Consider the following 27,211-nt stretch of genomic DNA (forward strand, 5'->3'; position numbering starts at 1 on the left):
GAAAAATATGTATGTCAGACCAGCATCCCTCTTTTCTCTTCTCTCCTCTCCCACTAAATGCAAAGTTGGTAGGGAGTCTCTATGAAAGCTTGGCTCCAGCTGAGGGAGAGGTAAGAGGCTGCATCTCATGTGCTTACCCGTGTGTGTGTGTGCGTGTGTGTGTGCGTGCGTGTGTGTGTGTGTGTGGTTTATACTTGTGCATGGTTACATAAAAATTTGTCATTTTCATCATCCCACTGTTACGTAAGGCTGGTTGCTCCTGCTTTGGACCAGTGCTTCCCTCTCAGAACGTCGTCATTGGTTTCACCTGCTCCTCTCATGCTTCGTGCAGTGAAGAGCAGCATTTTCTGCTTCCTCCACCACTTCCCAAGACCTTCACTGTTGCTTCTGCCACTCTCACTCACTTTGTGCCCCTTTTTGAGTCATTGTTCAACGTCAACACGGCCTGCATACAGGAGATTAGAGTGTGCCTGATTCCAATCTCTCCACCTGCCTGCTTTACCCTGTTCGCATAGCACTTACAGTTTACCCTGTTATTATCACAAATTTGACTCTGTACTGTTAAAGTTTACTTTACCCTGCTGTGCACTGGCTCCTAAACACCTCCCATAAATTATATGGCTTAGAGTTTATGGAATAGGAGCTCGTGTTTTGCAGAACAGGAAAAGAAGAGCAGTGTTGTGGTTAGTAGTTTCCTCTTTGATATTGTCAGGGATTCTGTTTCTCTCTACCAAAGTGACACGTCATGAAGGAGATTAATTGAACTATTTAATTTTTTTTATTTTTTTTTTTATTTGTCATTTCTTGGTGTGCGTGTGTGTGATGTTCCCAGGACTCTGAGGGTGTGGAGATCATGCTGGGAGTTTGTGCAAGTGGCCTCCTCATCTACAGAGACAGGTTGCGGATCAACAGGTTCGCCTGGCCCAAAATCCTCAAGATCTCCTACAAGAGGAACAACTTCTACATCAAAATCCGGCCCGGCGAGGTGAGGAGAGCATGAGTAGTGAATATAGAAAAAGATAATTTATACACATTTATTTATAGGGATCGCCAGAGCTGATCTGCCGGGTCAGTGTCGAGGCCAATGAAGGCATGTTTTTGATCGCTATCTGCTGTGATGCTCGACCCATTTCTTATCCTTTGTTCACTGTAACACACTGTCCTCTCCCCACAGCGGCTGTCAAATTAGCTTCTGTTTCAGCAACATTTTACAGGCGCACCACAACTCTAAAGTGCTGCTGCTGTTTGAAAATTGTTTCTGAAGTTGAGAACTTTCTGGAGATGGAAGAGATGATGTCCTATTCCTGTTTAAAATTTCACAAGCCAACATTTCTGCACTGCCATCAATCTTTACATTACAGAAAGGGAAAACTGTGGTGCAGTTCTATCAACCTGTTAAGGATCTTAACATAAACGGCGGGGCTTTGTTAAGTGTGCCGCCGTTTTATGTAGGAAAATATAAATATTGGATTAGGACGTGGAATTGGGAAGATTAAATGACTCACTGAGATCTATGGCAAAAATAATGGGATCCTGGGATATCACTATTGATGCTGTAATCAAATTAAATTCATGTAATTAAAGCAGTTTTTTTTTTTTTTTTTCAAATTCGTATATAAACAACAGGTAAAATGTTAGCAGTTAACACTGCAGCCTACTTTCATAGAAAAGGGATTAAAAATAAATGACTAAACAAGGTCAAAGTTACCTGTGTAGTGAATCTGACCACATGGTTTTATCTGTGTTGCAGTTTGAGCAGTTTGAAAGCACAATCGGTTTCAAGCTTCCAAATCATCGTGCTGCCAAAAGGCTCTGGAAGGTCTGCGTTGAACACCATACCTTCTTCAGGTAAGAAATAATGGAGGACCTTTGACTATGACAGGAAACGGCTTTTCAAATAACAGTAGGTTTAAAAAAAAAAAAAAAGATAAACCTAAAACTTGTTACTGCAGCTGAAAAAAAATTGTTTCATTCCTCTCAAGAATGAGTGATGATTCAAAATCTAACTCGGTAGCAAAGAGTTAGCCGCACACAAGCTACTTTGTTTTCTCAACTCTCAGGCATCCTTTGATTATACAGTAAATGATCTCAACCATGCCAGCTCTGTAAACATGAGTTTACCGATAATCGCCTCAGATGATTTCTCTGTAGCAAAACTGTGATCAGACTGTTAGTAGTTGTTGCCATTTGGACAACATGCGGAGATGCTTTGTGCTGTTTTAAGCAGAAAATGGTCTCTCCTGAGGGCTCTCTGGAGAGCGAATGAGTAGGAGGTCTAATTTTTCACAGCCCGTAGCTTAATTGTTTGTTTTTGTTCCTGGTCTGAATAAAGTGGGTGTTTTGTAACTTTTGACAGGCTCGTTTCCCCTGAGGCACCGCCGAAGAAGTTCCTGAGCCTCGGTTCCAAGTTTCGCTACAGCGGCAGAACACAGGCTCAGACCCGCAGGGCCAGCTCTCAGATCATCAGACCTGCGCCGTTCTTTGAACGCTCCTCCAGCAAACGCTACAACATGTCCCGCAGCTTAGATGGAGGTAAGGAGCAGTTTGGGGTTGTGATTTAATGGTTGGGCACAAGTGCCAACCAAGTTGAAATGCTGTCCACCCAGGACCTCTGTCTATTTATCCAGTTTGTTTTGAGCAGCGATATTTTTTTGGAGCCCTGTTTTTGTCGCCAGCACAATTTTTTTTCATTTTATAAATGCTTATATTAGATAAGCAGGACAAAAAAAGACCTCTGAGCCAAGCACTCGGCTAGTTTCACACAGTGTGACTTTTCTGAACTACTGGAAAAATAACGTCTCTCGTTAAAAGATGCTACCGCTCTTTTTTTGTGACTGGAAATTTCCTTTGTTATAAGTGCAAATGAAATTTTTGTTCCTATTCTGTTTCTTTCAAAAGGGGAAAAAAAAAAAATGTGCTCACCACCTGAAAGCTGGCAAAGCTAGAACGTCTGGCAGACTTTTGCAGTGCGGTGACAAAGCCACAATGGATATTAGGAGCAAATCAAACCTTTAATTTCACTCCACTTTTTCCAGACCACTTGTGTCTGTAAAACGTCACTGATTCCCGTCCATCACATCCATCTTTATCCCCCGGTGTTTCAGCTCCCATCACGGAGAACCACGAGACTCTGATGAAGGACAGCGCCGCTGACGGGGCAGCCAAAGTCATCGCCAAGGGAGACATTATCACCATGGTGACGACAGAGACGAAGGCGGAGGAAGAGAACGCGGAGCAGGAGGCCGCTCAGGTGGAAGCAGTGGAGACACCAGAGCCTGATGCCACGACACCGCTCAGACACGACACAAAGGTAAACCACTGTCTACAGAGACCTGTAGTGCAGTCAGACCTACGTTTAACTTGGATTTTTTTTTTTTTTTTTAAACTTTCAGAGGCTTGTTTTTTTGCATTTGGTTCAAAGAGAGGTCTTATATATAAAAATGTGTCTGGATTTTCAAAGACGTGCATCATGTTTCTTAGAAGCTGCTGCGTCCTTTTGAAATTTTAATTTTTTTTTTCTTTCTTAGTAAAATTTCTTTCTTAATAACTTCTTAATGGCTGATCAGAATTTCCCAGTTGCTTTCGGCTTATCCCTCTGCAGTAGACTAGGCCTAAGTGCTTTCATCTTGTGTGCGCTTTACTAATTAGCTTTTCTTTTCTTGTCCTTCCTTTGACCCCACACTTTACTCGTGTGTGCTCATGCGTATTCGCCCCCTTCCCCTTCGCTCCTCTCCATCTACACACACGTCATCCCTTCGTTGACATTCCCCTCCATAAGTACTCCCCTCGTGTATACACAACCGACCCCCTACGCTCTGAGCTCTCACTTCCCTCATCTCCCGTTTCATCAACTAAAGTACGGCGGAGGCGCAGGGAGAGTGCGCGCAAACGAGCCTCATCGGTCAGTCCGGCCAAGAGCAGCGCCGGGTGCCGCCGCCGGCAAGCCCGCGCCGATCGCAAAGCGGCCCTGCTGGAGGAGCAGGCGCTGCTGCTCTCAGCCCGCAAGCAGCGGCTGGAGCAGGGCAGGGGCCATGGCGGCACGCTCTTCTCCTTCTCCTTGCACCTGCCCGACCTGTCCTCCATCCTGGATGAGGACGGCTACATCACCTTCCCCGATCTGTCAGAGATGCGCTTCCTCCCTGAGTGCGCGCAGAACTTTCTCCCCATTAAGTCGCCCTCACTCATCCCCTGCTTCCTTTTCATCTTCTTCTTCCTGCTCTCCACCTCCTTCTCCGTTCCCTACGCCCTCACCCTATCCTTCCCCCTGGCGCTGTGCCTCTGCTACCTGGAGCCCAAGGCAGCCTCCCTGACAGCCTCCATAGCCCAGGGCTACCATGACCATGACAGTTCAGAGGAAGAGGAGGTGTGTGTGTGCGTACGACTTTATGTTCCAGTACCCGCCTCTGGCGTAGAGTGACAGTTCGTTATAATGGTTAACCCCTTATCCTGTCCTGTATCTCGCTCTGCTGTTTCACCAGTTCAGAGCCGACCTGGAGACTGTCTGTCCCAGTGTCTGTCAGTTCTCCTACTTTCAGAACCTCATCTCTGCCCAGTCACACTCTCATCCTGTAGACTACATTCCCATCAACATCGCAAGTGCACAGAGATGAACCTGCAACCTCACCATTTCATATTTTATTGGTTTGTATTTACTTCACCTGAATGAGAGGGTTAGACACAAATGGCGGGCACCATTGGGGACTTTTAAACTCATCGGCTTGAAATTATCCTCTTTTTGAAGCATCTTATCACATCTGTGTCTCATTAACGAATTATCATGAAATATCACTGCAGCGTAAAACAATTCATCATGCAAACATATTTGACTGAACGTGTTTTTTGGAGATTATGAGGATTTGAAGAAGTCACCTATCTGCATTTAATCACTAATCCCTCACCAAGCTTCATATATTAAAGCATAGCTTTGGGCCTAACCCATCTCATTGTCATCATCTACATTCATGGCTTTGTAGTGTTTCAAGATCGACACCAGCTGCACGGAAACCCTTCCATATTTATCTAAGCGCTCAGTCTCTCCGCATTGCTATGTGACTCCATCAAAGCAGCACAAATTAAAGTGAATCATTTAAATGCTTCCTTTTGCAGAAGAGGGCTCTTATCATCTCAGCGAAGTAGCTTACTGCGGGGTGTCAAGATGTGATATTTTTCCCTCAAGCAACACCCTTTGGAATCTCAGATCCGTGTGATGTGGTGCGTGCTGTGATGCATAGAGACTGTGACACCTAAATGCATCCAGATAACCTTTGGTGTCAACATGCATGGAGGAGGAGGGGGGAGGGCCTGAAAGTCAGGTTACTGTTCGGCAACAAAGTCGTCATGTGTTGTCTTCTTGCACAGTGACAGCACAACATTTTATCTACCTGGACTGAATTCCATTGAATATATACCAGGAATTAGCCTTTTCAAATCTTAAGGTCTATTTATTAATATTTATCTTAAATGTCAAAGTGACTGACCGAAGGTTTCAACTTCCTCTGAGTCTGTTTTGCTTGCTTGCTTTGCATTTGCTTTTTTTTTGCTTTTTTTTTTTTTTCCTTTTTGCTTTTTTTTTTTTTTTTTTTTGGTCATTTTTGTCTTTTTTTTTTTTCTGTTATCTGTAGTATTGTCTGATACCGTAATGTGAGGCTTACAGAAACAAACAGCGCATTCCCATTATTTCCATTTGTGGTTATGAAGAATCTCTGTTGATGAGTAATGCATTTTCAAGTGTTTACAAGTTGGGTTCTTCTCATTCTCTTGCTTGCCTCTCGGAACGGTTTTCGGTCTGTTTTGTAAAAGCAGACTGACAGCGAACAAACCGACTTTGCCTTTGATGGAGAGATGACCGCCACAGAGGTTTGTACTCCAGGCAGAGACGTGATATTTAAGGCATGAAAGACTTACTGATGGAGAAGAGAGAGAGTGTGATGCTGGATCATAGGTGTAATGCCCGTTGAACCATTCAGAAGAATTTTTGCACTTGAAGATCTGCATGTTATGCATTGCATCGTGTTATGCCCATTGAGTTCTCGTTCTTTCTCATTTTCAATGTATTGTAAACACACTTTAAATGAACGCAATGTGTTTGACACAATCTCTGCACTTTCCTCCTTTTATAAATGTCTTTTCCCCCGTCAACATTACCAACTGACTGTTTGCCAAGCCCCAAGTAGCAGATTTACCACTCAAAATTTGTAGAATTTGAAACAGTGGGTCCTTGATTTCATACACTGGTAGACAAAATACGTTTCTCTAGCCACTGCCCTAAATGAAACCTGTCACTAGCAGAATTTATCAGCTAGCTAATTAGGCGAGCAATAGCTCCATGAGTTGAATGAACATGAACACTGACTCTAAGTTGACTTTAAAACAAGAATCTTTTGAAAGGCATCCTTGTATTATAAGTATTAAGAACCAAAAAATGTAAGATCCGATGCCTAGCTGCTTAGCTTACATTGTTGTTTGTTCTGACTTTAAAAGTGTAAAGCGTTTCAGAATGAGGACTAAGTGATGTGTAACAGTTTCTCTCGTAACGTTGGCTGGGGTTGCTGGATCAGCTTTTTAGTTTAAAAAAAAAAAACAGCACGGAGCTGATAACGTTAGCCTATAAACTCTTGACAGCATCCAGGACCGGCTTTCACACAGTCAGGAAATACTTTTTGGTGGAAGTGCCGATTGTGACAGGGAGACGGCCATTCACTTGAATGAAGATTTGCTCGCATGAGCCAATAACGTTTTCTAGCTTCCAGGTTTGCTTCTGCGTTGTTTCCCACTGCACATTTGGAGCGGGACAGTTCAGTTTGTCCCCCCTCGGTCCGTAGACTCAACATTATGGTGACGTCACACAAATGAAAAGCTAGTTAGCTGGACATGCTAATGTTTGCAGCTTATTTTTGACCAGACAAATACACTGTTTACTCCATTCCTTACACCACCCTCTAAACTATTTAAATGCAGAGTATCACTCTTACTGTAACTCTATGCACACCATGTCAACATGCGGACAAATCCAAATCTTGACAGACCTGCTTTATTTAGTTGCGGTTGCAAAGCAATTATTGGAGAAATGCTGTTCATGGGAGGGGTTTAGCAAACAGTCGATTTCTCACGTCTCTCTGCTTGCCACTCCTTGTTGCTCACTTTCTTCCCCTACACTTGATTAGCCCTCTGCATCTCTTCTCTTTAATGGCGCCCTCCCTCCTTGTCTCACGCTGTCTGTCCTCTCCCTCTTTACTTGCTGTCAGTCGGAAGCAGATGAGGACTCTGAGATGCGGACTCAGGTACACTGGGCCCGCTTCATGGCCCTTCTCAGTGCATCCCACCACCACCAGATGCACTGAGCCCCTCAGACATCAGCCATCAGTCACTTTGTCTCGTCCTTCCGCCTTGGCTTGCCTGCTGCTGCTGCTACTGCCGCTGACACACTCACCATCACACCACGCACCAGACTTGACCATTCATTCCTGCCTGAATTCACTTCGCAGACTGCTGTTGCAAAGCTGTCCCTGCTTCTAAACACACCATTCCAGCTCATTTCTCAAGTGCTTTTGTTTGTAAATGGTGGAGTCCTGTTGAGATTTCTTTTCCCGCTGCTGCACCCAAGAGTCAGATTTCAGTTTTCAAGGTTTTTTTCAGTGACTTTTGTCGTCATGTCAGCATTATCTAAGAAGTCAAAGCTCCCATCTCTCCTAACAAGAGTCTAAATTTACCATGCCATAGCAACCTTAACTACAATTCTTCTCCCCTCTTTTGTTTACAGTATAGTTTCATAAGACGTGTAAAAGGGGAAAACGTTTTTACGAGGCATAGTAATCTGATGCTAGAGGTTGGTAAGAAAACAACGCATGACTGAAATATGCATGCAGGTGCTTTAGTTATGAGAAATCCTAACTGATAACGGGATTGATAAAATTCCAGGCTAACCTGCTAGCAGCTCTGCCAGTGTTAGATACTGTTTTCTGGAGTTCCTGTGTGAATGGGAGTTATTACACTTTTATCTAACAGTTATTGCTGTGAGCATCCAAATCCTTTTTTTTGTGAGAAATAAAACAACAGAAATTAAACTGAATTAAGTCAGTGTTTGTAGAGATCTTTTAATGAGATTTGGGAGTGTTGTGCTTAACTAAACCTGTAAAACTTAATCTGCATGGCGCCATTTGTTTCTGTTGAATTAAGCTGGTCCTAAATGCTCTCTTAGCATTTAAGTACAAGCTGCTGCTCCCATAGTTGCAGCTGCCGTGTGGGTGGACCTTTTTTGCTGTTTGTATGAGCTGATGCACAGGTAGCCTGCACAGCCTCATAAACAGGCCTGTGAACAAGAAACAAAGAATTATGAAGTGCATAATGCAACTGATTTAGGTCTCCCATCACTTTACATTTTGGTACCCGACCTTTTTCAGAACTGCATTTTATGCTACCCAACTTTTTTGGGGAGGTAATTCATTGGATATGCAAGCTACAGTTGCATACATAAAGCATAGCCGTCGTTCCCTCCGCGCTGCCCCTGCCCTCATCTCTCTGTGTCGTGGTTGACCGGCTACTGCAGGACACTGAGCCTCCATCGGAGATGGTCAAGCACCAAACCAACATCAGCGAACTGAAGCGCTCCTTCCTTGAGACCGGCGGCAGCACGCCGGGCCCGACGGAATGGGAGAAGAGACTCTCGTCTTCCCCTTTGCGCTCCAGCAGAGCAGACGAAGCACCAATGATAGAGCCTCTGGAGCCGCAGGATGTAAGCTGCAGTCTACGGCAGACTGAATTAGGCCGTGTGTGTGTGTGTGTGAGTGAGGCATGACATCACCAAGGAGATTTTTGTCAGTCTGAGGAGTGATTGCATAATGAGTCAGTGCGGTAAATTCAATATTCATAGTGGGGCTAGAGTCATATTTTGACATCAATGTGAGTCTGGTGAAGTACATTTACACTCCAAATGGCTCTTAGTGCACATTAAAGGAGAAGATGGGCACCTTTTTATGTAGAGGAAATTAGTTCATAGTCATTCAAAATTAGTGCGTGAATAAAGTTGCACATTTAATCCAGCAAGTGTGTTTCTCTTTACCACTATCATCTTGTGTCTTCACTGTATCTCATCAGCACCCGATTAACATATTTGTTCCAGTAATGGATGTTGAGGTCATTAATCAGTAGTACGATTGTTGTACTAAGTGACATTGCTTGGATTTTTATCAGTTTCTCCTTTACTTGTGCTGTGTAACTCAGTCTGATGAACTCATGCAGGACTAATGAGGGACACTAATTGAGGTCTCTGAAGACTAATCAGTGGCATCAAATGTGTCTGGCTGAAATGAAATGGAAGCAGATTCTCTGGAGGAGCTTTGGGACCCAGATCTTGTCCATTTTGAACATTTAGTCACATTTTTCATGCCCTTTTCTTGCATCTGTCTCAATACATGTGACATTTCAATTCTTATTTCTTCTGCAGACTAAAGATGAGCCGCCTGCAGGAGATGAGACAAGAGAGGAGGTGGAGCCCAAAGCCGCTGAGGTAAAAATTTGTCTCCGTTTAGTTTGTCACACGTCGTAACTTGTGTTTTTTGTGACTGTGGTGCTGTTTGTCGCCCTTTGTATCTACCAAGCTCCAGATGTATATGGACACAAGAACAATGTGTGGTGGTTTGGCTCTTACTGCTTTACGTGCGCAGTTAAAGAACCGAATTTCTGCCATTTTTCTTTCCTATATCTACCCTTTTTCCTATGACTCTATTCAAATCAAAGCTCGAAATGTCCTTTGTTATCCACTATGTTGGGGTAAAAAAAAAAGGCTTAGGACTACAAAAATCTTTGTTAGGATTCTAGCCTTTTAGAACCATTGTCAATCTGATGTTATCAATTCCTGATATAAATTCAAACATTACTCTTTACTTTCAGTGTTCTTTAAGCAATTATACTGCCATATCTGTGCAGACAAACTAAGGTTTCAGACCAAGCTATTTCCGAACAGTGCATCTCTGTCCCAGTACTTGTGGAGCTAACTTTAGGCGCGTGTCATTTGTAGATGAATTGACTCTCGAGCTCATTCTTTGCATTTGTTGGCTGTGTGATGCCCTCTGTTTATTAACTTGAACGATCCATTTCCAATAAGCCAAGTGTCTCCCCAGGCGACAGGATATCTGGTGAAATGCCTGGTGGATAGTATCATAACAGATGGGGCCACCTCCTCGGGGCCTCACGGGATTAGTCTGTCAGCAACTATGGACGACGACGTCTTCATGGACGAGACCATAAGGGAGTTGGAGGAAAAGACACCCGACTCCCATGAAGAGGTGTCTGAGAGGTCAGTGGTGAAAGTCAGCCCCGGATCTGTCATACAGGAAGTGTCCCAGGCCATCAGTGACAAGAAGGGGACACTCATTATCCTGAAGGAGGCAGACGATAAAGTGGACATCGAGGGTGAAGAGATGAGTGTTTTGGGTGAAAAAGAGGAGCCTATAGTCCCTGGAGAGGCTTATAGCGACAAGAATGGATTGCTTTCTGCTTCTGAAGAGAAAGAAACTATGAGAGAAGACACTGCTGTTGTTACAGAAGCCCAAACCACAGTAGTCAAGACACTGAGTCCAAAGATTGATATAAACACTGATGAAATAACTCAGATTAAAGGTATTGGCTCGCCTAAGAAGGCCATGGCATCATGGATTTCTGAGGAGGTGAAGACAGAGGCATCCGAGGTCATCAGTGTGTCTGCAAAGGAAGTCAAAGAGAGGAAGACCTCTGACAGTCTGCAGCAGAAAGCAGAAATCTTCACCTTGGAAGAAGTCCAGATCAAACAGTCAAAGCCCAGCCTGACTCAAATTACAGTTTCTGAATCTTCAGCTACATCCTTAGCAGTGGTACTGTATGAAAATTAAAACAACAACATGGTATTGGCTGCCTCCCTCCATATCTCCACCACCACCACCCGCAGCCTTCCCCCATTGCCTTCCCTCCAGCAGCAGCCAAACAAGCCTAACAACAGTAATCGAGCGCTGTGCATGGCTAACAGCCCCTTAACACCCGGCGTTTATTCTCACACTTGCCAAACCACCAATTTCTGTTGCAATCAAGCCCGCTGCTTCTTTGACACAACAGTTTTGGATTTGTTTCTCAGTTTGTTCACAGCTAACACAGCTCACCTTGCCTTAACAGCTGGCTCCCACAGCTGATAAGAAGGAAATGTTTTTTACAGTTTTTGCTCAGCTGCGCCATTCCTTTCGTTCAGCTCCGTTATCAGTTTTCTGAAAGCGGTGACTTCATAGCCCTGGATCAGTGCCACCGCTGCAGCTTTCCCCACCTCATCCTCCGAAATCCCCTTCTGCCTCTGTAACGAGGCAGGAGAGAAAAATTGTATGGCTCTACCTGAAATGAGATTTAATTGTTCTTAAGGAACAGTTTTCAAAAGCAGATTGGCTGAAATTTGCTGCTGTTGGATTCAGCAATTCTCAAACCAGATTTTTGGTTTGAGGTTTTAGGATTTGTTCAACTTGGCATTCGGTTCAGCGGATTTGCTATGAAATGGTATTCCATACATTCCATTCAATATTTTTTAATTTTTCCACCCTCTCTCCCTTTGCTCTCTGTCTAGTGTCCACTGTGTATTTTGACTGTCCTCTCTTGTCCTTTCTCTCTGTTTTTGTGTCTGTCCATCCTTCTGTCCCATAAGTCTCCGCTGGGATTGGTTTCCTCCTCTCAAAAGGTGACCACTCCTCTCTGGTCCTCATAAGTTATCTATAAATATTGTGCCTGTTACGTGTAATTCTGTCAGGTTGTACACAGGGAAATCTGCTAACAAACATAACCATTTTTCTCTATCAGGTTTGATGTGAAATTGCCCTGTGCTGTGTGGGGTTTTTGTTTGGTCATTGGGATACAAAAACATCGTCTAATGATACAATTATCATTCACAGACATCAGCTGATCCAGAGGAGAAGGCAGTGTTTGCCACGGAGACAGAGGCAGCGCCAGCCGAGTCGACAGGGCCAACGGTGAATATCCAGACCACAGAGGCTGCAAATGCCAAACCAGCGCACACTACAACGGAGCTCACAGTCAAAATCATGTCAGCAGGGCCTGCAGAGGGAGAGCTAGACTGTGTAGTAATGTTACACGGGGATATTGGTGACAATAGCTCAGGAGATCCACCGGCTTACTCTGTTAATTGTGAAAAATCTGTTATTCCTGGCTCTGCACCATCTTTAGAGCAAGTTCAACAGTGTGCATCTGTGAAAGCACAAATGCAGCCAGTAGCAACAACTTTGGCAAAGCACTACTGTCAGACTGACTCTAATCAAACCCCAGAGTCTGCGGTGCTCAACTTAGCAGCAGAGAAGGAAAATCAGGAAGTAATAGATGAGGAGGCAGAGGATGCAGGTGTTCAGGGGGAGGCAGTGATGTCAAGAAATGAAAATGATGGTTTCAGCTTCACTTTTGCTCCTACTTACATCAGAGGTTGTGAAAAGGAAGAGAAGCTTTCATCAACAGAGGAGGAACACAACAAAGAGGAAGAGGCAGAGAGTTGTTTAGAGGCTTTGGATGATGAATTAACAGATTTAAAACATGCAAGGCAGAGAAAGAAGACACTAGTAGACAGCAAGAGAGTCAAGTTCTCCAATGAGGTACAGTATTTTGAGGAAGAGGAGTTCCCCACAGAGTTAGAAGATGGTATCGAGGAGGTGGATGAAGAGGTGAATGAATATTCATCAGCAGAAGGTGAAGGACAAAAGACCTTTCAAAACATCTTGAAACCATTGCCCTTTGAAAAAGAGAAATACCACTACATACAGATGGATAGTTCAGAAGATGAAATGGGGAAAATGGAGGAGGAAGAGAGAAATGCAAAGGGAGAAGAAGCAGAGAAGAAGTACGATGATAAACTGAATTTGAAACTAGAAGAGGACTCGGTTGATGAGAAGGCTTCAGAAGGGAGAGATGTTATGGAATCAGAGGAAGTGAATATAGTCCAAGCTGAAGTACTGCAGAAAGAAGAAACGCAGGAACAAGACTGGAAGTCCGCCCCACACGAAGTGACTCTGACTGAGCCTCCTATCTCAGACACCCCGCTCACCCATTTACCTCCTGCCATGTCTCAGTCAGAGGTAACCCTGCATCAGCTCCAGTGGCCCTGTAACCTCACCGCCATGCTCCCCTCCTGCTGACACAATCTGCCGCTAATAATCAAGGGCAAAACTCCACCAAAAGCATGGAAATGCATCTCAACTTGCTAACTTAAGTTTGTCACTGAGCAGATCAGGGGACCTATAATATGATGTGTTGCGCACACCTGATCGAAACCTTGTGATTTGCATTCTCCAGTATCTTCTCCTTCACTGGATCGGGGCTCTAATGCACGACTGCATGCTCGTTGACAGATTTAAGCCCTTCAATTAATGTCTTTCGTTTATTTTATTAGCATGCGGTATTTATTTATTCGCTGTGCTGTTTTTATAAAGCACAGTTAGCAGTGAACATCTACAGCAACTTGTTTCAGACATGACATTTAATTTAACTAGAGCGCAGATGATGTTGGTACTGCTGTACTCCCTCTGAATTTATTTATTTGTGACTGTTTTGCCTTTTTGCCCCCCAGAATCTTGAGGTCAGTGATGTGGGCACCAAAGAGATGCCTGTTATCCACACAGAGACAAAAACTATCACCTATGAGGCTGCAGAGGTACACAAAATTCTATATCACCTCCATTTTACATGTTGCACTAAGTAAGAGAGATGCTTGAGAGTAAACAATAGTGTCTCTACTTTGGCCAGTGAGGGGCAGTGGAATTAATCTGTAAACGCAACAATGGCAATACTGTATGATCATTTTTTAAGCTGATATTGGGAACAGTAACTACTTTAACTACTTTACACACACAGCAGATAAGAGTAACATGAGCATTCATTTAGATTCATATTTGTGTCCACCTGATGAACATAAGTCTGATGTTCACTCTCTTTTTAGCTTCATTTTGGTCTCCACCAACTCCAGAAGGAAATACCTTGCTTTTTATCTGCCAAATGTTCCACTATGTTCACCAGCTAGTCTCTGAGTTTGTCTGTCTGGTGTTTGGTGATGGGGCAGGTAGTTTACAGTGTTCAATGCCGCAGCTGAAAATGAGGTTCAGAGCGAGTCAAAACGGTAAAGTTGCAGGAAATAAAATCAAAACAGTGAAGTGAAAGATGCTGTAACACTTTGTAGGGCTGAGGTGACCTGCAGATTTGTGAGATAGTTCTCTGCGGGTTCTCCACTACAAGTGACTCCTTGCACATTACACACAAACATAATAGCCGCTTTAAAGCTGCTCTAATCAATATTTTTTATACTGATAGCTGTACTGTGCTTTTTAGCCCGATTTAGCTCATTGTTTTGGTTTTGCATGTCTCAAATCCCACTATTAATCCAGTTTTTAGCCGCATCGAGTAATTGTAATTAGCCAAAAAAGCACTGATAAACCCACTGTACAATATTTAGCTGGTTAACAAAAGGCTAGCAGTTGAAGATCTAGATATACTCCCCTCAGGAAAGATAAAAGGAGAGTGAATATTGGACTTTTACCAGGTGAACACAAACACAACTTCAAATGAATGCTAATGTTGCTCTTTGTCTGCTAGATTTGTAAATAAGAAATTGTTATCTCAGACTTTAGCTATAATATGCAGTTTCCCGCTGTTTTCAGCTTGTTGAGGAGCTCATTTGCCGCCCAGTGGCCAAACAGATCGATTCATGCAGCTTTAAGACTTCTATAACATTTGGAAAATTAAATTTACTATTGTGAGTACTTCGACTTTAGCCAGAGCGCAAAGGTCATCTCAAAATGTGTTTTGCTTATAAGCAGGTTGACACTAATGGTGACGCAGACCCTGGGGTGTTGCTGAGTGCTCAGACCATCACCTCAGAAACCACCAGCACCACGACAACCACGCACATCACAAAGGTCAGGTTCATCTTCATCGTTGTCCCTTTGGCCACTTAGCACTTGAAGCCTCAAACATGCCTACGGCGTCTGCATCTCTGAGCCTGTCTCTGCTCACTGCAGAAAGTAAAACACAAGAAGTAGCTTGAGAGCGGGGAAAGGAAGTGAATGTGTCTATGTAGTGTAGAAACAGGCCTCATTACATTCTCCTGGCCTGGACACCTCTCTGTCCTACATTTACATGTTTTTTTTTTTTTATTTTGTAGTTAACTTGTTAAAAAAAAATCTTGATGTTAAAAACTAGAAAAATTATGTGAGCTAATGTTATTGAACTATATACTGCAGCTTCAGGTTTGTTATTCTGACCACACACAAAAAAAAAAAAAAACTAAGAAAGGTCAAAGTCCTGATTTGTCTGGATGGAGTGTTTTTAAAAGTAAACAAAACGTTATACTGCTGTCTAGGACTTCACTCATACAGTATGTTAGATTATTTGAAGATTATTTTCATTATCGATTGATCTACTGATTATTTTTTCAATTAGTTTATTTGTAGAATATCAGCAAATTGCGACAAATAAGTCATGCGAAGTTCCCAAACCTTAGGGTGATGTTATGACAATATTCACAATTCAGAAACTGATACCAGTGACTGTCATTTTTGCTTTTTTTTTTTTTTTTTTTTTAAAAACAAAAAAAAAACTTTAAAGGATTAATCTATTATTAAAATAGTTTAATTAATTTCCTGTCAGTCATCTAAATTATTAATCAATTAAGGGCTGCAAATAATGGTTATTTTCATAAGCTATTTAATTATCTTTTATATTTTATTACTTCCTATCGGTTGAGAACTATGTGCATGGAACACCAGAATTAATCATTATAATTACATTCACAAAACTCTCCCTATTTAAGGATTTAGGCCGATAAGAAAATGGTACCTTTTTACATAAAAACATTGTGTATTTAAACTTAAAAATAATGGGCCTAATAATAAGACCTGATTAGTATGTTTGTTGCCATATGTTTTTTCTGTGCATGAACTGAACGAAGTGTCTTCTGTGTTCTGTTGGTCAGACGGTGAAGGGAGGAATATCAGAGACAAGAATAGAGAAGAGGATCGTCATCACGGGAGATGCAGACATCGACCACGATGAGGTCTCTTAGAGTTTTTATCTTTTCATTCTGGTTTTTTCTTTTTTTTTTTTGTGCTGTTTTTTTTTTGTTTTTGTTTTTTTTTTTTTTTTTTTTTTAAAAACAAAAAAAACTTTAAAGGATTAATCTATTATTAAAATAGTTTAATTAATTTCCTGTCAGTCATCTAAATTATTAATCAATTAAGGGCTGCAAATAATGGTTATTTTCATAAGCTATTTAATTATCTTTTATATTTTATTACTTCCTATCGGTTGAGAACTATATGCATGGAACACCAGAATTAATCATTATAATTACATTCACAAAACTCTCCCTATTTAAGGATTTAGGCCGATAAGAAAATGGTACCTTTTTACATAAAAACATTGTGTATTTAAACTTAAAAATAATGGGCCTAATAATAAGACCTGATTAGTATGTTTGTTGCCATATGTTTTTTCTGTGCATGAACTGAATGAAGTGTCTTCTGTGTTCTGTTGGTCAGACGGTGAAGGGAGGAATATCAGAGACAAGAATAGAGAAGAGGATCGTCATCACGGGAGATGCAGACATCGACCACGATGAGGTCTCTTAGAGTTTTTATCTTTTCATTCTGGTTTTTCTTTTTTTTTTTTTGTGCTGTTTTTTTTCTTTTGTTTTTTTTTTTTTTTTTTATTTCATCCATTATTGTCATTATTTTTTTCTTTGCCTTGTAAAGTCAGTGATTGAATTTGAGCAATGACCAGGTAAAAATTGACCAAGTAAAATTCTGACCTTAGTGATCCCCAAGGACCTTAACTCGCACTTTGTGAGCATAGTACTACAGACATATGATACAGAGTGATCTAGCATGTGACATTTTTAACAAAACAGTTGTAACTCGTGATGTGACTTTAAAAAAAAAAAAAAAAAAATCCTGCAAGTATGACAAGTGTAACTAAAAGTGACTTCCCTGTTGGCATACTCACTTACAATCCAACATCCCGCTCCCTCCCTGCCCTTTCCCGTTCTCTGTCTCCCCCTGGTGATCCCTCCTGGCACTGCACTCCCGTATATAGGCCCTGGCTCAGGCCATAAAGGAGGCTAAAGAACAGCATCCTGACATGTCAGTGACCAAAGTAGTGGTACATAAAGAGACAGAGATCACGCCAGAGGAGGGGGAGGACTGACCCAGGTAAGATAACAAAGCCCCAGTCCTGGTCCCGGCACTGTCTGGTTTAGTCTGGTCTGGTATTAATTTAGTTGGACTGGGCCTTCTCAAGCTGGTCTCCATTCTCGGGCATGCCGCTTTCCCATCAGCACTTCTTCTCACTTGTACAGACAGCCCTGCCTCTGTAGCACTTACAGCTAATGCATCCTGCTGTTGTCATTCCAGCTCCACTCCCACTGCAGGGAAAAGGTCGTCTGGTCCGTGTTTGCACACAGAACAGATATTATAGTCTCAAGTCATGATGGCAAGGGCTTAAAGACCCTTACGGTAAAGCTGCTGGCGGACTCGTGCAATCTCGACCGGAACGACGCGCAATCGCTTTTTATTAGAGCTGGCTGCTGTGTGTACTGTACGTGTAACATAGACCTCAGAAAAATCTCAACTGCAGCACTGATCTTTGAGATTTCCAAAATATGTTAAAACCGTTTCCTTAATAAGAAAATATGGTGGAAAACCGGAGATTTTTTTTTTTTTTTAATCTGCAAAGTACAGAAAAACAAGTTGTGTTGAAATAGTTATGCCTGCATGTCGCGCAGTATTCTGTAAAAACACTTCCATGCATTGTTGTGTCTACATTGTGTAGCCTCACAAAGGACACTGACAGTGATGAGCGATTAAATACCGGATCAACCGGCTCCTGCTTCTCGCAGCGCTCAGTCTGTGCTGCAAACGTACCCGTAATGACTGAAATCCGATCGTGAGTATACACAGATGTGCTATGTTCAACTCTGTTCACACATGAACAGTAATATAGTTTAACTGGATAAGTCTTTTCATTACCAATTGTGCAAATACTATTCACAAAAATTAATTATATACGCACAAAAACGTTCATTTATGCTGGTTTTGTTTTGCATAAAACACTGATTCATTACATGTAGCAGCAGGTTTATATTTAACAAAGATTGTTATACAATAAAGTACGTATTAGACCAATAATATCAGATTCAAAAACTGGTTTAACAATACTCTGCAAATAAAAGGTCAACAAACTAAGTTTAGGTTAGTTGAGCCTAAATTACACTGTGGACAACAGTTCCAGCGTTAGTCTTCTGGTTTACGTAATAATACATTTTTTTAAAAAAACAAATAATAATCGTTTGGCACGACTCAGCAATTCAACTGAATTCATAGGAAGAATATTCAAGCTTGGCGTGTATCACTGAAAAGTTGAAGCTGGGATTCTGGGACGCTTACATATGTTTGGAACAGTTTGTGACATGCTCCTTTCAGTTGCACTCTTCCTGTCTTTGTGGGGTAAAAAAAAAAAAATAGGTCATCGGCCCTCGTGGCAGTGATTCCACAAACTTCACAAATGCAGCCATTTGTGTTTCAACTTGTCGGCTCTCAGTAATGTCAGGATTATGTCAGGTGTGGAGCTGCATGAGGGAACCTCTCATTTCATTGTACCATGGCATGTCGTTATAACCCCGCCACTTTTTCTCTTGATCATTTGTGTGTTTGTGCGTGTGTGTGTGTGTGTGTGTGTCTCTGTCTGTCCGTCTGTCCGTCTGTCCGTCTGTCTTTGGAAACTACACATTGTCCAATTTATCCTAATTCACCTTTTGGCCCTGAAGCTTGTTATTTCATTAGCTTTTAACTGAAATGATCCCAAGGTGCAGGGCGTGGGATGAGCAAGCCTGCATGTGTGTACTTGTGGGACTCACCAGATGGGAATGCTTGGCTTTGTTTCCGCGGCCTTGCCCTCAGTCCTGTGTGTTTGTGTGTGTGTGTGTGCGTGCGTGCGTGTGTGCGCACTGTATAATATCTGTCTGCCAGAACGGCTGTGTTTCTGAGTAGCACTGTTAACATGTTACTAGATGTTTTCTCTGTGCTCTTTTGAATGCTCGTCTGTTGCCACTGTAAATACACACAGAGTTTTGGATCAGAACCAGAAAAATCTGGCCTTGCATTGTCCACAGTTGTGTGTTTAACATTAAAAGCCAAACACGTCACACAGCTCTTCTCCAGTGGACCACCGATCAATATCTTCCCTTCATCATGTCTTTTTTTTTTTGGTTTCTTTTATAAACAATTCATCAATCAGTCATGGGACAGATAAATCATCATAAACACCTTTTACACAGAGCAACAATCTCAACATCCCTTTCTTAAAAAATGCTATTTACAAAATGTCATCACTTTTAGTTTGAAATATAAACGACCATAAGTACAGAACAGAGTTATTCTGTAGCAACTACAATCTTTCATCTTAACTCATCAGGGAGTAAAAAGGCTGAATATCCTTTCTTCAGTATAAGGCAACAAATACGTCCTTGCAACCTTATCATTCAGATTAAGTTTTCATAATGCAGTATATTCAGATTTCTTCCATCACAGAACATTTAGGAATAACCCTAACTAACTATGGACTAACTAAGTCCATCTGCATTAAGCACATCCATACATGAACTAAATTTGCAATTGTTCTCAAAAGATTATTTGAGCTCAAGTATAATCCGGTTGACTCTGCACCAAAAAAATGGCTTCAAGTCTAATTCTTCATTTAACCCTTTTGGGCTCAAAGTGCCAAATTTAGAAATCCAGAACGCCTCCCTCTTAAGGAGCTATTTCTCCAAGTCGCCCCCTCTCTAACGTGTAGTGTATAAAGCATGGTGTGCCGGAGAGGAGCTGTGTGACGTGTTTTAATCTCGGTGCAGTAAAATTTCCAAACCACACTGTTACAGGTAGATAATGGCGGTTTTTTTCTGGCTGAGTCATTGCTTGTCTTCACTTTGAATTGAACGCAAATGCAGTTTTACCTTTTTGGGATTGCCACTGGGAGCCTTATTTGTAAGCCAGTTAGAGTCTGAAAGTGCCCAAGAAGCCTGTGTGTATCTACAATGTGCATGTGCATTTTTGTAACTCAGTAGTCCCTCAGTGTGTCTATTTATGGGGGTGAAACTGCCGTGACCTTTTTCCAGGATCGTTTTCAGTCTTTTGCACTGTGGCACTAATGGTACAGATATGATTAAATATTCAGGATGAACTAACTGCTGTTTCCTCTGCTCCTTCCAGGAGTAAAACTGAGGGCTGTTTTCTGTTCAACCTCCCACAATCCAACATCCAGAACTCCTCATATTACGCCGGGACTCTCAGAAGACTAGAACGGCTCCTTACTCCTCCGAATGCTGCAGCTCGCCACTAGTCGCAATCACCACCTGCAAAATAAATAAAATGCATTTTGCATGAGAAGGACGCATTATCAAACAAAACTGCAAGATTATACAGAAAAAAACCGTACGATTTTAAAAATGGCTCTTGATCCATCCGCACGCAGAATCCCTGTGTGCAGCAAGCAGACCTTTTGCTTTCACTGCCTTATGACTTCGATGCATTTTTATGATTATTGAGAATAATTATTGTAGCAACATTTTATTTATGAAATAAAGCCATCACTCCAGAAACTTTAAATCGCCGTAGGCTGTACATGGTAGAGAGCATACACTATTGAGCCTTGCTGTAGAAGTGCCAACCTCATTTGCCAGCAAGCGTCGCCTCACTCGCTGAAGCAAACCAGATGATTTGATGATCCCGTGAGGGGGTTTTCACAAACGCAAATCACCACAGCCCAGTACTGTACATATCGAAGCTTCCCTAGGAAAATAGCAAATTATCTTTCACAGTTGATTTTTTTTTTTTTTTCCCCATGTCTACTTGAATCGTGTTTTCCTTTTTATGATCATTTCAGTATTTTATGGTTTCTCATCAGTTAATTCCACAACTGCGACGGCTTTTTCGCGAAGGTCTGTTTTTTTTTTTTTTTTTGCAAACGCCAAGGAATCAAGATTTCTGTGCAAGAAATAGATTTTTATGTGCCTGCGCAGGCTTTGAATGTTTTCCAGGGTAGATGACCGGTTGCAGCACAAGTCCCAAGTTTGTGTGACTGTGAGGCAAAGGGCTCAGACTGCCGAGCTCTGCCCAAAACTAGATGCAAAGCCAAAAGAAATCACCCCCCCCACCACCACCACCACCTGAACGTGTCAGCTGTATGTCTCCCACATCTGTTTAACTGTATCTGAATAACCCAGTATTGTTCATGTACAGCCATGTTTTCCTCAAAATAGTGAAATAAAAGTGGCAAATGCATTTGTTTTTAATTTGCTGTTAACTCCTCGAATAATAAAATGTCGACCACAGGACTGAAACTTGTGTCACCAGTGGGACCTGTCGATTGAGTGTTGTTGAGCCAGTGCCAGATACATTTTTGTCACAAGAAATTCTGATGGATAATTCAAATAAGTGTTTTGCTGATTTTAAAATGACCTGTTAGGAATAATAAACAAATATAACAATTATCCCAAGGGATATATCACAATAATTACTTATTCATAGATTGAATCATAATCTTAAAATTGCCTGTAGGAGCCTGCCATGTTAAGATTAATATTCTAAATTGAACAAATTATTAATAATTTGTTCAATCTTAATTGAAAGATTAAAAAAAAAATCCATCAACAAATGTGATTAGAAACTGATGAGCCCAAGCAACAACCTGAACGACAAGAGACTAAACAGATTTCCTCAGGAGCTGAAATAACCTGATATACAAGGTGAGATTATTAAAGCCTTGAAACTCTAAATAAATAAAGTATTTTAATGGGGAGCGGGTCGGGTCTCTCAACTGCAGTTGGTCCATTATTCATTCGACCAAACGCCCTAAACGCTTGACCGGTGCGTTCGGAGGAGAAGCCCCGGGCTCATTGAGCGGGGTCTTTGCTGCCGCCGGTAGTTCTGTCGGATACACCGAGGCCTCCGAAGCCCCGCCCCGCTGGATGAGCCCCCGTTTCCCGGAGAGACGCAAAAACGTTAAGAGGTCTCACTCTGTCTCTGTTGCTGGGTGCGAGTGGATCAACGCAAAGAGATGCGAAAGTTTGTCTCTATATCCCTTCTTTATTTATATATATATATATATTCCCACTAAGCAACAGCCAGATGTATTCCTGTTTGGAATTTTTTTTTTTTTTTTTGGCCTGTGTTTTCCTATATATTTAATGTGATTCCAAACGTTGGCTGAAACAAGCATTAAAAAAAAAAAAGAGAAAAGTGCTGCCTTGGTTACGGCCTCCGCAGCTTGTGCACCAACTGGCCGGACCATGGATCTGGGCGGTAACGAATAGGAGCAATAGTAGCCGCGGACTCAAGAGTATAGTCGTGTCAGTCAAAGACAGCGGGTCAAAGAGCGCAGCACAACGCCAGAACCGAATTATAATTTTTTTTTTTATAGAGGAAAACAAGAACATTTTTAAGATTTGTTTTTCATTGCTCTTAGTAAATTGTGTTTCGTACAACTGCTTCGTTGTCGTGTAATTAATGACTGACATCAGTCAAAAGGTTGATCTGCGGGTTAAAATTTGCTTTAACTGGTTTTGTTTTGACTTTTTTTTTCTTTTTTTTTTGCTCATTATTCGCGGATGCACCACACACGCTGATCGTTCCTCGGCTTTCTACGTGTTTTGTTGTACTGTATTTTGCACGTTACGCTGAAACGAAGGGCTGCGTAAATCGGTCGGCCGCGCACCCGGAACGGGCGCGGGAGGGCGGTGCGCAGCTGCGTACCGCACAATGTTGTGTCGCTGCGCAACTGGACCGAGCTTCTGGGGGGGCTCAGCGTGAGGGTGGGTGACTCTACGGTCCCGCGGGTGGAAGAGCCGACGAAAACTCGACCTTCTGTTCCATCTTCGACACAAAACATAGAGCAAGAAATCTAGCGGGAGGCCCCCTGGGGGGTCCCTGGGACCTTAAAAGAAAAAAAAAAGAAAGCAAATTGGCTGGTGGCCTCCCACTGACCCTCCACCTCTAGCCCTCTGTGCATCGTACTGTATGATCCCTCTGGCCTCCAAATTCCTGTCAAGCAAGGCTGGATCACCGACCAGGCGAAGTTGGCAACTGTCCAGGGGCCCCAGACCCCCGGGGGAGTGGGGGGTCCCGAAAGCCCCGGCTTTACCCCATATCATTTGGGTACATAGTTTGAACTAGTGAAGTGTCATGTAGTTTTAAGACCCGGACTGTTTTAGATTGTGCTCGTCGCTGTGTGTTTAGTTGTTTCAGTGTTGACATGGGCACCTGACTGTTGTTTTAAGACATCCTTAAAAAAATAAAAATAAAAACTCCCAAACACTCCTTTAACACCACGTTTTTGTTCTAGGAACTTTGGAAACTCTTCAGAATAGAGTTGGACAAGACACGACCATACAATTACCTGATAATGTGGTAGTTGATATTATATAATCTTAGCATGTCCCCTAACAAGTTTCCCTAAAAAAAAAAAAAAAATCTAATGTTCATGGCTGGGTCAACCTCCCGAGGGGCCCTGGGGCAAAAAAAGAAATGTGTAGTTGGGTCCCTCTTGACTCCCAGTATACATGACAGTCTAATCGTTTTCCATGGTGCTCCACAGCTGAGGCGACTGGTTGATTAATCAGTTGGCTGATTTACAAACACTTGAGCGGCAACAATTTAGATCACCGATTAAGCGTTCAAGTAAAGTAAAGCTCCCCAAAATCCAATGACACCAGCTGCTCAAATGTGAATATGTCCCAGTTTTCTGTAACAGTAAATGCAACATTTGGGGGTTTTGACTGTTGATCAGACCAAAAACAAAAAGGCTATTTGAACTTGTTAATATGGACTCCAGGGAATAATGACATGTTATACACTGAAAGAAATCAACTGATAATTGAAGACATATAATTGTCAGAAGTATCGATTGTGTAAATAATCGCCGGTTGCGCCGCTGTGACGGAACAACACGACCTCGCCCGGGGTTTTGCTGTATGTTCGCCTCTTGACGAAATGGAGGCGAAATGAATAAAACGCAACTTAATCGTAACTAGAAGAGTTGAGGTCTCGGAACCGGATTTTGACACCGGGACCCGCAGGAGCCACCTCATAACAAATTAGCGATTCGTCAAAATGATGTAGACAGATGTGCTTCTGTCGGGCTCCGGGTCCCCTCGGCCCGGTGGATAATCCGGCCTTGCGTAACGGTGAACCCGGGACTTTGGGGGCTTTTTTTCCCTCTTTCTTTTTCCTTCCTCCTCCTCCTCCTCCTCCTCTTCCTCCTCCTCCGCAGCAGCCGCCGCCGAGTGAACCATCGCCTCGGACATCGATGATCTCGGCGGCGCGCCCGCTCCGGTGCTGTAGATGGCAGCAGAACAATGCAGCATTTCCTGCGGAGCCCAGCAGTCACAACAAGAGGAGGAAGAGGAAAAACGACAGCTCTGGGTCGTCGTCGACTGCCTTGCGTGACAACACAGGGATCGCGTTCAGGCTTCGGGTACTAACCTTTATCTTTTTATACATCCATATATCTGCTCTCCGCGGCTCCGAGCGGCGCAGAAAACCGGCGCGGCGTGTTTTCGGCGGCCGCCGACGCCGCCCGGTCGCCGCCCGGCCGCCGCCGCGCTCGGCGCTGTTTGCGAACTGCTTTTAAAGACACCAGAAACATGCCAATGGAGGCTTGCTTGACCAAAATGGCTGGGCGCAGCGAAATGTGAAATACTCCTGCTAAGGTCGTCCTTTGCGCGCGCGGCGCGGCTGTCACGCGAGCACGGCGGCGAAAACGCGTTAGTCGGGCCGAGAAAAAGTGCGTCCGTTTGTTCCCGCTGGTGTTTCTGTTTTTCTCCTTTACCAACGTTACCGCGGCTCTTATCGCTGTCGGGCCTATCGTCATTTTTTTTTTTTTTTTTTTTTTTTTTTTCTTTCTTTCTCTCTTCTCTCCCTCCAAAGGCTTTCTGCATGATTGATTTTAGCCACTTTTGTTTACGCTCTGCATTTTTGACAGTCAGGTGGTGGTGGGGGGGGGGAGAGAAAAAAAAAAAAAAGAAGAAGGAGAGAGAGAGAGAGAGAGAGAAAATGCGATACCGGTTGCAAGTTATTGCCGTGATTGTTTGTGAATGCGCGCTGCACACTCGACCTGTTTATATGATCATAAGAGGCGTGCAAATAGAGCTCCACCCTCAGCTGTGCAGCTCATCTGCATTCCCGGTTTTGTCGTGGGACTGGAAATGTTTGACCGTTCGCTGTTTCCTCTTCTCTTTATCCTCCCTCTGCAGGTTGCTCCTCTTTGACCTGCAACATGTCCGATTTACTGAGATACATCGACTATGACCACAAAGCCACCTTCCTGAAGATGCTCAACCAACAGAGGATGGAAGGTGAGCACTGCGATGTGGTGGTGGTGGTGGAAAACATAGAGTTCAGGGCTCACCGCTGTGTCTTGGCAGCCTGCAGCAACTACTTCAAAAAGCTCTTCAAGAAGCAGAGCGACGAGGACAACTCCATCGTGGAGCTGGACTTCATCCGCTCGGACATCTTCGAAGAGGTGCTCAATTACATGTACACAGCCAGGCTCGCCGTGAGGAAGAAGGACATCAACATGATGATGTCGTCCGGCCAGATCTTGGGGATCAACTTCCTGGACAACTTGTGCACCCAGAAACGGGAGCTGACCAACATGAAGACCCGGGAGAACCAGGCCCCAGGGGACCACGGGATGAGAGCTCAGGACGCCATCCTGAAGGAGCTGGCCATGGAGGAGGTGAGGAAGAACAGCTTCTATGACCAGGGGATGGACGGCATGGGGCCGGGCGGCTCGCATGTGTCGCAGCCGCACAACTACAACACCAACATGGGTAAAGATCCTCACAGCCACGGCTGGGGCTCCTCGTCCTCCAGCGACATGAAGCTGGAGTACTTGCTGTACGGCCACCGCGACCACGGCTCCTGCCAGAGCACAGGGGCGAAGCCCATCGACCACAACGCCAAAAAGGAGCGGCTGCTCACCGCCAACCGGCCTTACGGCTGCGAGCACTGCCCCAAAGCTTTCACCACCGCCGCCCACCTCAAGGAGCACCTGAAGATCCACTCCGGCTTCAAGCCTCACCGCTGCGTGGTCTGCGGCAAGGCCTTCATCAGGGGCCCCGACCTGAAGAGGCACGAGAGGGTCCACAGCAACGAGAGGCCCTTCGCGTGTCAAATGTGTGAAAAGGCCTTCAAGCACAAGTCCCACTTGAAAGACCACGAACGGCAGCACCGAGGCGAGCGGCCCTTCAACTGCGGCTCCTGCGACAAAGCCTTCATCAAAGCGTCGGATCTGAAGCGCCACTGGAACACCATGCACAGCGGCAACCCCCGCAGACAGATGTCCCTGTCTCCCGCCGCCTCCCAGCACGGCCAGGGAGACGCCACCGACCAGAGAGACTGGAAAATGGAGACCGGGCCACATTCGCATAACTCGGGGGACTGTTGAGCCTGCAGACGCACCGAACACGCACGCACACACACACACACACGCACACACACACACACACACACACTGACATGCAGACACGCACGCACGCACACTCAAAACATGCAAACACACACTGACACAACCACGACCCTGTGACAGGCCGAGGGCCTGACATCACATGGACAATGATCAGAGTGAGTAACCAGAGATCATAGCATGTTCATAAGACTGTGGGGATGTATTATTATTCTATAAAGTTATGTCAAAACAATGTTTTCTTTCCACCTGTAAAATCATGTAAATGTTTAGTTCACTCTACTATACATATATTTTTCACAAAGCATCGTTGCTATCTAGACTGGGGGTTGTCATAACATTATTCTCTTTTACTTTTATGGGATATGTAACATTTAAATGTTTGTTTAACCTTTACTGGATTTTATGGAGATAAAAGAGAGAAGCAGAGTGTGGGAGGGGGAGGGGAGGGGAGGGGGGGGGGCGGGAGAGATTTTTCTGCATAACATTTGTTGCATTGAGTATATTCATGTGGATGTTTTTAATGGATGTGTTTAGTTGTATTGATTGATATTACACTGTAAGAGTAAGAGTCACCATATTGCATTTGACACAGATGATACCAAAGTCTTGGGCCTTTGACGGATTGTCGTGAAAGGCTGTCCTGCCCAAGCAACCGGCCAACTAGATTTACTGTTATACAGTATAACTGTCA

At 43.4% G+C, this 27,211-nt stretch overlaps 2 protein-coding genes across 5 annotated transcripts in view; both read left to right on the forward strand.

The window, feature by feature from the left end:
* LOC120798468 (band 4.1-like protein 3) overlaps positions 1–20,444 on the forward strand; it is a 53,267-nt gene extending 32,823 nt beyond the window's left edge. Inside the window, exons 9-22 of one of the 3 annotated variants that reach the window (XM_040142720.1) lie at positions 833–985; positions 1,751–1,848; positions 2,357–2,532; positions 3,105–3,310; positions 7,760–7,825; positions 8,546–8,731; positions 9,443–9,505; positions 10,119–10,847; positions 11,657–11,689; positions 11,901–11,978; positions 13,580–13,663; positions 14,823–14,921; positions 15,977–16,057; positions 20,265–20,444. In XM_040142720.1, the coding sequence (XP_039998654.1) occupies positions 833–985; positions 1,751–1,848; positions 2,357–2,532; positions 3,105–3,310; positions 7,760–7,825; positions 8,546–8,731; positions 9,443–9,505; positions 10,119–10,847; positions 11,657–11,689; positions 11,901–11,978; positions 13,580–13,663; positions 14,823–14,921; positions 15,977–16,057; positions 20,265–20,270 (2,058 nt within the window). In that variant the 3' untranslated portion in view covers positions 20,271–20,444. Of the gene's footprint in view, positions 1–832; positions 986–1,750; positions 1,849–2,356; positions 2,533–3,104; positions 3,311–7,759; positions 7,826–8,545; positions 8,732–9,442; positions 9,506–10,118; positions 10,848–11,656; positions 11,690–11,900; positions 11,979–13,579; positions 13,664–14,819; positions 14,922–15,976; positions 16,058–20,264 lie in introns of all 3 variants that reach the window. The other 2 variants (XM_040142721.1, XM_040142722.1) reach the window with 2 other exon arrangements.
* Positions 20,445–24,394: 3,950 nt separating this feature from the next.
* Positions 24,395–26,953, forward strand: LOC120798461 (zinc finger and BTB domain-containing protein 14-like). 2 transcript variants are annotated; one of them, XM_040142706.1, is made up of 3 exons: positions 24,395–24,525; positions 25,304–25,405; positions 25,475–26,953. In XM_040142706.1, exons 2-3 carry the CDS (start codon positions 25,327–25,329, stop codon positions 26,497–26,499), a joined length of 1,104 nt encoding a protein of 367 aa, XP_039998640.1. In that variant the 5' UTR covers positions 24,395–24,525; positions 25,304–25,326; the 3' UTR covers positions 26,500–26,953. The 2 variants fall into 2 exon arrangements, with proteins under 2 accessions (XP_039998640.1, XP_039998639.1); XM_040142705.1 differs by having other exon boundaries at positions 24,398–24,525; positions 25,304–26,953.
* The last annotated feature ends 258 nt before the right edge of the window (positions 26,954–27,211 follow it).

Source organism: Xiphias gladius, chromosome 14 (assembly GCF_016859285.1).
Source record: "Xiphias gladius isolate SHS-SW01 ecotype Sanya breed wild chromosome 14, ASM1685928v1, whole genome shotgun sequence".
NCBI classification, from domain to species: domain Eukaryota; kingdom Metazoa; phylum Chordata; class Actinopteri; order Istiophoriformes; family Xiphiidae; genus Xiphias; species Xiphias gladius.